This window comes from Nematolebias whitei, chromosome 18 (genome assembly GCF_014905685.2).
Source record: "Nematolebias whitei isolate Nwh7 chromosome 18, NemWhi1, whole genome shotgun sequence".
Classification (NCBI taxonomy): domain Eukaryota; kingdom Metazoa; phylum Chordata; class Actinopteri; order Cyprinodontiformes; family Rivulidae; genus Nematolebias; species Nematolebias whitei.
This window is the reverse complement of record NC_056515.1, coordinates 37,745,230-37,756,760: the sequence shown is the minus strand read 5'-3', so window position 1 is coordinate 37,756,760 and position 11,531 is coordinate 37,745,230. Positions and strand designations below refer to the sequence as shown.

The 11,531-nt window shown below is 40.9% G+C and overlaps 1 protein-coding gene across 1 annotated transcript; it reads left to right on the top strand.

Annotated features, from left to right (window-relative positions):
- Nucleotides 1-145: 145 nt before the first annotated feature.
- Nucleotides 146-10,785, top strand: gtf3c4 (general transcription factor IIIC, polypeptide 4). Its single transcript, XM_037691834.1, has 5 exons — nt 146-454; nt 1,770-3,479; nt 5,349-5,479; nt 5,851-5,939; nt 10,662-10,785. Exons 1-5 carry the CDS (start codon nt 146-148, stop codon nt 10,724-10,726), a joined length of 2,304 nt encoding a protein of 767 aa, XP_037547762.1. The 3' UTR covers nt 10,727-10,785.
- Nucleotides 10,786-11,531: the final 746 nt, after the last annotated feature.

The window sequence follows — 11,531 nt, the reverse complement described above, 5'->3', positions numbered from 1 at the left end:
ATCTATCTATCTATCTATCTATCTATCTATCTATCTATCTATCTATCATTTTTGGTTTACAGTATTTAAAGTGGAGGGCCGCAGTGGAGGAAGTCCCGCCTCCCGCAGCTTACTTCCGCTACGTCACTTCTTGTTGCCGGAAAAGATGGAGGCCGCCTGTGAGTCTGCTCCGTTAGTGCCCGGTAATATTGTCATCAAGACCGAGCCTGAGTGCGAGGACGATGTGGTGTCCAGCTCGCGGGATGTGCCGGTTAAACGCGACCCGGTCGTGCCTCTCCTGTCCCCGGTGAGCGGGTCGCAGCCTCTGTCCTGGTCGCAGGACCACCGTCTGGCCGTGTGTACCTCCAGCTCCCTGTCAGTGTTGGAGCTGGTCTGCGACGTCCACAGCAACAAACAGGACCTGACGCTGCACCGGACGTCCATTTCTGTCCCGAACGAGACGCACAAACTGCGGGTGAGTGAGCTCTCATACCCGCCGGTGTGCACCGCTTAGTTTAGCTTCTCAGTCGCGACATTTTAGCTACTGTGCTAATTATGCTAATTTAGGTAATGCTAAAAACACAACAGAGGGCAGCAGCATATCTGCTTCAACATCTCTTTGTGTCTGAATCACTTCGAATCAGCAACAGCTTATTAATGCTGCATTTATGGATTAAATAGTATAAGAATTTAAATTTTGTTCATGGTTTATGTTTAGCTTTCATTAATGTAATTTCAGCTGTGTTATGGAGTTGTTGCTTTATTTACTTTTCCTTCATATTTGCACTAAAGCACCTCTTGTCTAAAGGAAACTTGTATCATGTTTGATGAAGTAAACAGTCAGTTCGCAGTGATAAATGTTATTATTTGCCCTTTTTCTTGATTTCTACACTGTACAAAACATGTGCAGGGACAACTCTGTGCACATCTGCTGCTAAGCCCTGTTTTTCATAGCAGGGAGACAAATCGTTATATTTTTCAGTGCAGCTGTGTGCATTTCAGGTTTTGTATTGATTATCCAAAAGGTCCCAAGAAGCCTCAAAAGTAACAAAATTTTTATTTAGGAATTAATTATTTTAAAGTTTTTACAGGTCCGTCTACGTTCCAAAGCTCACCTGGTACTGGGAACACCTTGGGTCTTCTCCAGGGGAAGTTGTAAAGTGTCACTGGGGAGAGGGATGTTGGGGAAGATGTAGAAGATGGATATGGATTGATTTTTAAATTAAAACCTAAAATCATGTGAGGAGTCAAGTCCGTTTTCTTTCTTTTTTTTCAGTGAAGCACCGTTCCTGCTCATCTTGTGGTGATGCACAGCATCACTTTTGTTTTGTTTGGGTGTAAATGTTGTCATGGTGAACAGCTGTTTGATCAGCTGATTGGGCTTTTGTAAAGTTTTAAAAAGTCTTAAAAGTCCTAAATTTAAATTAAACTATTACTGCAACTTGATCACCTCGGATGTAGAAAAATACAAGCTTGTACTCCTTATATTTTGTCCATCAAATTTTAAAGCAAAAAAATGATACATAGTTTCTTTGAGAGATCTACATAATTTTAACTGAGTCAGTTTTAAAGCGGATTCTGTCATTGTGATCCTAACATGAGATATAAAGAAGATGTTACACATTTGCTAAATAAACTCCGTATTTAATAAATTTTTACTCGTGCTGTTTTTACATCGACAAGTATCTGTTTTTATGAAATGTGCTGATCAACAGAGCAGCCGTGGATACTCTTGTTCAAAAAATAGTGAATTTCTTGTGAGTTTTAATGTGGGTTTTTATTTTTTACAGGTGGGACGAGCAGCAGTGGTAGCTCAGGCGATGGAAAAGTTCGCCACACATCCTGATCCCACAGTAAAGCAAGTTTTTCTGGCGGACATGGTGATCAACCCATCAGTTGGCATGCACAAAGGAATAAAGTACGCCAGCTGGTCCCCGATAGGCTGCGACTCTACTGGATGCTGTCTGCTCGCCTGCCTGACGCTCGACAACAGGCTCACCGTTCATAACAGCTGCAAGCATCTCGAGTGGACCCTCCTGGTTGATCTTTCCAAAAAGTACAGCGAGAGGCTAAAGGAGCGCGGCTACGCCAAGAAAGACGGCCAGCCTCCAGAGGCAGACCTGTTGGACTTTGACGAGCTGCAGCGGCGGTTCTGGATGCAGACGCCCCGGAGGATGGAGTGGTCCAGCGTCTACACGATGAGGCAGGTTCAGCAGGACAACACCTGCGTGAATGTGGACATGGTCCTCCTCGCCGTCCTCATGGAAAACGGTGACCTCGTTTTATGGAGGTTTGAGCTGCCGTTTTCAGTCGGAGACGACGTGGAGTTTTACGACCTGATCGAGTCCGGCGTTCCCAGACCCAGCGGCCTGGCGTGGTGGGAGTACAAGGACGGGGATCGTCAGATGAGCGGCCTGATCGTCGGCAGCGAGGAGGGACCTGTGAAGATCGTGCCGGTCAGCCTGTCCAAAGTGAAGGGCTACTGCACCCTCCGGCACCCCATCGTCCTGTGGAAGGAGTGCGACGATATTCCTGCTGAAAACATTAACTGCATCCCTCTGATGCACCCGATCCACAAATCCAGCTGCAGCCTCATTGTCGCCTCGCGCGGCTGCTACGTCTTCTGGTGTCTACTTCGGATTTCACCAGCTGGACTAAACGTGCACAATTCCCACTTGGCGGGGCTGCACTCTCTTTCTATAGTGTCCCTTGCCGTCAGTCAGGATCATGTTTACACCACCTCCATAGATGGGTGGATTAAAAAGCTGACGCCACGGTTGACGGAAACTTCTGTGACTTTTAAAGTTGAGGACTTGTGGCAACCTGAGAGCCTGACGGGAAGGAGGATCCACGGGATTGCTGTGAGCCACAGTGGGGCGTACATCACTATGGTCACCACTCAAGGGGTCGTTGGTGGCTTTCATTCTGTTTACATCTCTCACAAGGTTCACTTCTTGGCTCTGAAAGCTCCTGAAACTGCAGCAGAGCTCCTGCTCAACTCCCCCGCACAGAACCTGTATAAAATGTCTGACCTGCTCGACCTGGTGAGGTGGGACATCTTGAAAAACAAGCGCATCCCTGCGCCGCTGCTGGAGCAGCTGGATCAGAAAATCCAGGAAGTAGACTTGCCCTACTTGTTGCGCTTCAAGCTGTTTTTGCTGCGAGTTCTCCACCAGTCCCTGCAGGCTCTGCAGGAAGGCCACTGCTGGAAACTCACTCCGACGGAAATGGACGTGTCAGTGAGGGACGATGAGAAGGAGGCGGGGGTGACAGACCGGGCGGACGTCGAGTCTGACGAAGTCAGAAAGACGCAGGAAGAGGAGCGAAGGGCTGAGGTGCTAAATCAGATCAGAACTTTAGAGACCCGTCTGACGAGGGAAAACATGAAGAAAGTGTTGGGGGTGGTTTACCTGAACACTTGGACCACGCAGAACACAAGCGTACCCACCTGCGGCCTGATGGATTACCTGTCCAAAGATCCCAACGACCGAGCTTCAGAGGTAACAACTCTCTGACTCGTTCGCTCTCGTGTCCCGAGTCCTGAACTACAAAACAGGTCCGACTTCTGAAAGGATCAGGGCTGCCGATAGCCAATAAACACCATGTCTACAATAATCAAACAAGTATTTAAGAACTTAGACACTTAAAATGATATATGCACATTTTTTGCTTTAGTTCCTTTTTTTCTTTGGAAGGAATTATAGATTTTTAATAGAAGTCCATCCATCATGCCAGTACGTGCAAATTATCAAGTAGAAAAATGAAGCAGCGACTGAGGTCCACAGTTTAGTTTCTATCAAGTGAGAAAGCTCTTCTATATTAAAACAAGTTATTTTAAATGTTGTTCAATAAACATTTAATTTATACAATCATTTTAATATTTTGTTTAGTAAAAGTACACAAAAATATAAAAATAATAAGTAGGATTTTGTGTTTTATAGCGGCCCTATATTAAAATCTGCATGGACAAGAGAAATCCTCAGATCAGTCGACCTCTAACAGAAACATCTGATTTCGTTAATGTCTGCTTTAATGAACCTGCATGACTTTTATTTTACAGTAAACTTTACCTCATTCAGCTGCACGTGTCGCACCGATTCACAACTAAAAGACGTCCCAGGGTGCTGTGTGTACGAGACAAGCAGGTCCAGTTTAATCTAATTCTATTCAGATTATTTCTATAGCTCCAAGTTAAAACAGAAGTCGTCTCACGACACTGAACAGAAACATTCATATATAAAAAGCCAATTAGTAAAAGTTTTCTATCTAAGGAAGCAGCAGATTGTGTCGAGTCTTCACTTCGTCACAGTCTTCCATCCTGAGCGAGCACAAAGGAGACAGTGGAAAGGAAAAAACTCTTTAAACAGGAAGAAACCTCCAGCAGAACCAGGCTCAGGACGAGCGACCATCTGCTTTGACCAAATGGAGCTTGAGAGGAACAGGAAGGAGGAACAGATTAACACAGAATGACAGGTCTCGGTAGACTTTTTATTGGAGGAAAGACAAAGAAAACATGTTAAGGATATAAATAATAAATACAAACAGGTAGAGTAAGTAAAGACAACAGCAGAGTGAAGAAATGTGGTCATTTTGTCTTCCAGCAGTCTAAGCCTAAAGCAGCAGAACTAAGGGATGGCTCAGGAAACCCAAGCCGACCTCAACTATAGGATTTAACAAAAAGTAACGGTTTCTTTTTTTTGCTGAGACATTTCATCCGAAGGACTTCTTCAGTCTGAGGAGCCACAAACAACCTGGAGTCCCACAAATACCACACTCCCATAGTGGGAAAAACCAGTTTGCTGGTGATAAGATGGTTTCTGGGGCCTGCCTTCTCCCCCATCAACTTCCCTGGGGCAGTCATGCCAAAATGGTTCACAACACAAAAAAAACCCACTTCATTGACTGAAGAAGTCCTTTGGATGCAGGATGAAACGTCTCAGCAAAAAAAGAAATCGTCCAGATGAACAAACTGAACATTGTTGGATTTCTACCTGGATTATTGAGCATGAACTTTTGGCAAAAAGGAAAGTCTTAATCCCAGTCTTAAACTGGACAATGTGTCGGCCTCATGGACAGAAACTGGAAGTTGGTTCCACAAGAGAGGAGCCTGAGAACTGAAAGATCTTCCTCCCATCCTGCTCTTGGAACCACAAGTAAACCTGCAGTCTGAGAGCAAAGTGCTCCGTTAGGAAAATATGGAACAACAAGATCTGTAATTCGTCCCAATATTTTCCATCCAGGTAGAAAAAAAAAAAAAACAGTTTGTGTAAATTATTAATTTAAGAATGGAAGCCAGCTGATTGCATCAAATCTTTGTTTGTCGAAGAAAGTTTGAAGTTCTTGTCTTCTCTGCGGGGTTTTGTTTTCAGGTCCTGATCGGCCACGTTAAGAACAAGATGAACAAGCAGATGTTTGCCGAGCGCTGCAGCCTCTGTCAGGCCGTGCTGCCCTTCGCCGACCACAAACAAGCCGTCTGTGAAAACGGACACGTGTGGCTCAGGTCCGAATGTCACTCAGCTGCTTGTTTGTTTGTTTGTTTGTTTCCCCTCACAGGAAGTGAAGGGCTCTTCTCTTTCTGTCGACGGTTATAGGATGAGAATTGAATCCTCCTTTTGGCAGTTTATTTATTCTCCGAGCGGTAATCAATCCACCCACCTTTTGATATTTGCTCACGCGTCGCCCTTCATCTTCTCATAAATCTCATCTGTCAAACCTTTCTGCTCCGCAGCTGGCTCTGCTGGGCTCAGGTTTCCATCTCCGTGCCCGTCACTTGCACATCAGCGCAGTTTCCACCAAACTTTTAGCTCCTGCGTGTGTGTGTGTGTGTCTGCCATCCAGCCTCCTAATGTATTTGTCGCGGTCTCCTTCCAGGTGTGTGTTGTCACACCAGGCCTGCCAGACGCTGACGTTCAGACGCTGCCTCCTGCAGGATAGCATCGCCAGACTGCCAGAGCCTGAGGGTAAGCGCCACTTTCCATCCGCCTCCTCCTCCGTTTCACAACAGCGCGCTCCGTCAGCCGTCCGCTCCCGTCACCCTCAACGTCAGCCTTCTGCTGCTCAGATCCTCGCTCGAGAACTTAATGCCTAATAAGTCGAACCAGTTTTAAAAATTATCTGTTTAATCTTATGTGAGGAATCCAGTTCATCAAAAGAAAACAATCATGACTTATTGTTTTTTTTAAGCAAGCATTAAGGATTCAGATCATTTATTTCCCCTCTCCATGTTGAAATGATTCAAACGTCAGAACTCACCGCTGTTTTAAATAAGAGCTGCAGCTCAGAAAGGCACATTTACAAATATAAACGCGTTTACACAAAAAAATAAAATTTAAAATGCAAATATAAAGCTAAAAGAGAGCATTATAATCTGTTTTTAATAAGCTATCACTGTAGCTTTCATTAAAAAAATAACATTTACAGCCAAAAATGTGTTTATTTCAAAACTAGTTTATATTACAGCGATAAATGCTTCAAGATTTAAAGAGTTGGGGAACTGGTTCAAAATGAAAGGAAGCGTTTATTGAAACGTGTTTCTCCAAAAATAATCTGGACTCTTAGAATAATTAAAAGCAACAAATCCTGGCAGCAGAAATAATTATTTCTTCTTTTAAAAAGTGTTTATTTTACTGTTCATTCAGATTTTTGTTCCTTCCCAGGACAATGATGAAACGGGTCTTTAACTTGGTTTCTTTGCAATAAGCTTTTTAAAATGTATTTATTAATACTTGTTTTGTTTCCTCTTTTTGGATAAACAAATAAAATCCACAATTTCAATCTGATGAATTTCGCAGTGGTTCCCAACCCTGGTCCCTGAGGAACACCATCCTGCATGTTTTAGTTCCTCTGCTCCAACACACCTGATTTGAATGAAAGGTGACTAACGGGCTTCTGCTGAACTTATGAAAGTAATTAAACCAGTGAATCAGGTGCAACTAAAACATGCAGGATGGTGTTCCTCAAGGACCATGTTTGGGAACCACTGCTTTAAAGGATGTAACCTATAGCTTAGCTGATGTGGAGTTTTCTTTAAAAATCAGGGCAGCCGATATCGATAGCCAAATACCATTTTTACTTTTTTATTTATTTACTATAAGTATTTTTCATTTAATAATAATAATAATATTAAATCTAAATGTTTCACTCAAATTAGCATAATTCACATAATGTAGAAGAGGGTTTATATAGGAGCTTGAAATTCTTGAAAACGCTTTAAAGGTTTTGAATGAAGTGCTTGAAACTGTAACTATTTTTTTGTTTGGATAATGATGTTTAAGATATAAAATACATATTGTCATGATACAACAGCATTGCTGCTGCCACACAAAACAAGAAAAAAAACTGAATCTGGTCTTGAATCCACATTCTGCGAACATTTGACCAATCCCGGTTTGTCTTTAAAGCATCAACCTGATTTAAACGACATGAGAATACCATATTTTTCGCTGTGTAAGTTGCACCTTTTTGCATAAATTTGCATTCCCTGCGACTTATACAGTGAAGTGACTTATTTATGTTTTTTTCCCCATATTTATAAACCAATTTTTGGCTGAAATCTGATGATTTAATTCATTCCGACATGGAAAATATTGAACACTACCATTTTCAGCCACTAGAGAGCGCTTGAGTAATATGGCAAGCTAAGTGTCTCATTAATCGGTAAAAGTGGCTATTAATGAGACACTTGACTTGCCATACAAAGTCACCTTCGTCTCGCTCCCGAACTCCTGGAGCAAACGTCAAATCAGCTGCATTTCGCCGCCCAGGAGAAATGCAGCTGATTTGACCATTAAAGTGCATTTATTAAGGAAAAGTTCAACTGAGACACACCTTTGCTATAATTTCAAACAAACAAATAATTGTTTTTAAGTGTTAATATTGTTAAATTCTTGTTAAAGTCCTCCCATGCACGCTCCCACAGCCGCCATTTGGCAGCCAATCAGTTTTTGGCACAACACCGGCCCACGTTTCTGGGTGGTCAGCGATGACGCATAATAGATGCGACTTATGCGGCGAAGCGACTTATGTTTTTTTTCCCACTTTATTAGACATATTTGGACTGATGCGACGTGTACGGAGGAAAATATGGTAATTTAATGACACGGATAGTTTGTTGAAGGCGAACTAAAGCGATCTGTTGCTTGTAAAAACAGCCTTAAAGCACAATAGCATCTACTTTCATGGGATTAAAAAGTGAACTCGTCCTTTAGACGTTTATTACATTACATTAGTGGTTCTGTTTGGTTGATTGTTCCCAGCAGTCAGTTTTAGTTGGATTTCTGTGGTCCTTGTGGGGTTGGAGGAGACAAATAAATATATAAAGCCTGCATCATGTGGCTGCTGTCTGCACCTCACATCTTTATCCTTCTTGTCTGAGAGCCCGAGGCTGAGCTCTGCTGGTCATTCCTGCCCGTCTGAGCCAAAGGTTGACAGGTCTGTGCTGTTTTTAGGGGCACCTGTCACAGTCGCTACCATTTGACCACGCTCTCCTCAAACCTCAGGTTCAGTTTTCATTCCTCAAAATGTACTTGTTGTTTAAGATAACACACATTTTCAGACAGTAAATACTTTTTATGCTTACCTACAGTTGTGCAAACCGTGAACGCCAGATTAATTTTGGCGGCTTTCAAAGATTTATTCAAACGGTTATTTTTCCCAGGATGCAGTGATTACATATCGTACGACGTAAATGATTTGTAAAAACAAGAACTGCATGCGCAGATTTGAATTTACTGCACATTTTCTCTGATCTACACACATTTATCTAAACGCACCCCTGTAGCATTTGGTTTGATGTCTATTAGCAAGTTGCACCTGGACCACGGGCCTTTTGTATCCATCAACAAGCTTTTGGCTGATCGATCGATCTATCAGTCATCGATAGATCTCGATTGATCGATCGAGATCTATCGATCTATCTCATCTAGATCTATCTATATCTATCTATCTTATCTATATCTATCTAGATCTATCTATATAATCTATATATCTATATCTATCTAATTATATCTATATCTATCTAATTATATCTATATCTATCTAATTATATCTATCTATCTAATCTATATCTATCTATCTAATCTATATCTATCTATATAATCTATATCTATCTATATCTATCTATATAAATCTATATCTATCTATATAATCTATATCTATATATCTATATCTATCTAATTATATCTATCTATCTAATCTATATCTATCTATCTAATCTATATCTATCTATATAATCTATATCTATATCTATCTATATAAATCTATATCTATCTATATAATCTATATATATATATATCTATATCTATATAATTATATCTATATCTATCTAATTATATCTATTTATCTAATCTATATCTATCTATATAATCTATATCTATATCTATCTATATAATCGATATCTATCTATATAACCTATATCTATCTATATAATCTATATCTATATCTATCTATATAATCTATATCTATATCTATCTATATAATCTATATCTATCTATATAATCTATATCTATATCTATCTATATAATCTATATCTATCTATATGATCTATATATATATATCTATATCTATATAATTATATCTATATCTATCTAATTATATCTATTTATCTAATCTATATCTATCTATATAATCTATATCTATATCTATCTATATAATCGATATCTATCTATATAATCTATATCTATCTATATCTATTTATTTATTTAACTAACCAGGAAAGTCCCATTGAGATCGCAGATCTCTTTTGTAAGGGAGGCCTGAAGGCAGCCTAACATGTATGTTTTGGTCTGTGTGAGGAAACCGTAGTACCCGGAGAAAACCCACCCAAGCACGAGAAGAACATGCAAACTCCACCCAGAAAGACCCTGATGTTTGGCCGCTCCTCTTCTTGGCTAAATTATTTGGTTTTATGGGACAGACCCAACTTTTTATCGTGGTCCACAAACTTTTTTGTCATTTTGAGATTGGGGCTTTTGAAGGACAATTCCAAGCCTGATTTATCCAATCAGAAACATGGGGGGGGGGGGGGGGGGGTAACAGGTCAGTGAGATGGGGCGAGGTAAGACCATTAAAGGCTTTATAAAGAAAAAACGTTGCTAGAATTTTTAAACAATCCCAACATGTATACATAAATGTGCAGGATATTGCCAATAATAATGAATACAAATATCTCCATAATTATCTTTTCAGCTATTTACGTTTTACTTTATTGCTATATGTTCAAATATGCACACATTTTAGCCGTCGTGCTTAAAGAAAGCTCATGCAATGCCGTGATCGTGCGGACTTAAAGCGCCACATCGCTGGTGGACAGACTGGTTCCAAAAAATGCAAAATGGCCGCTTCCGTAAAACGTAACGAGAGAAGGCGGGGTCACTTGCTCAGGGATTATGTCGGCTGTTTAGTTGTTGATTTGAGGTTAACTTGAAGAAAAGGTACCGGCAGGTCCATCTGGTATGAGCGATGCACCGGCCTCACAGCATGATGCTTCCACCACCGTGCCGGACTGTTAGTCTGGTGTATTTTAGGTCACCGTGACGACAGGTCAGGGAAACTTTGATAAATCAAATCTTAGCGAGGAAATGCCTTTTTGTTTTTTGCAACCGATATTGTTGTTGCAGTGTTGAACAATGTTTTCCTCAAATCGTGCACTAACCTTCATCGTATATATTCATGTTTCCCCTCAGATCCAGAGTGGATAAAGAAGATCCTGCAGGCTCCCTGCGCTCTCTGCGACTCACCGATGATGTAAAAAGTTTTCCCTCAGAGCGCCACATTCCTGACAGAGTCCAGTTTATCCACTGCTAAATATTTGACTGATTGTATATTCTCCACACTTTTTTATTACTTATATAAAATATGCAAATAAAGAAAGCCTTGTTTGTTTCTGGGTGCTCTTATTTGGCTTTAACGGAATGTTTTGAAGCTCAGCTTTCTTTAATATGTTTCCTCCAACATTAAATTAATTCCCACCCAGTGTTTGCACAGAAACAAAGTTTAAAATGCGCGTTATTATTTTGCGATACTATTAATAATAATGCCATCAGTTGGACTTTAGGATGCCATAAATAAGCTCCCTCGTTTTCCTCTTGTCGACTATATTTTAAAACCTTTGGTGTAGTTTTTTTTTTTTTATTATTGCATGTGGAACTTACCGAGTCCTATTTTAGTGGGTTTTTCTTTTTTTTTTCTGTTTGAGCGTAACAAATAATACTGTGTGAATTATACATACCCTGGAAAAAAAAAAACACTCGACGTACCTACTTTAATTGGCGCTGTAAAACAATTTCCAGGCTCTGCGAGGAGGAGGAGGAGGAGGAAGAGTGTGGCGGTGCTCAGTCATTCCCTCAGATGAGGACTTCCGCTAATGTAAACGCAGAAGAGACGAAGCGGCGAGGCAGACGAAATGAGCAAGAGGCAGGAAGAAAGAGAAAAGTGTTCTTAAACCCCCCCCCACCCCGACTCCCCAGGGGAGCAGCTTCTAATGAGATTCAGCAGTAATGAGGGACAGAACACGATCCAGATGTGATTCTAATTCTAATCAAGAAGGGGAGTGA

What these genes read in the sequence shown, in the direction of transcription:
- gtf3c4 (XM_037691834.1), top strand. Translation starts at nt 146, where the DNA reads ATGGAGGCCGCCTGTGAGTCTGCTCCGTTAGTGCCCGGTAATATTGTC. An exon ending in ACGAGACGCACAAACTGCGG is followed by an intron (nt 455 to 1,769) that starts GTGAGTGAGCTC and finishes TATTTTTTACAG; the next exon opens with GTGGGACGAGCAGCAGTGGT. An exon ending in CAGACTGCCAGAGCCTGAGG is followed by an intron (nt 5,940 to 10,661) that starts GTAAGCGCCACT and finishes GTTTCCCCTCAG; the next exon opens with ATCCAGAGTGGATAAAGAAG.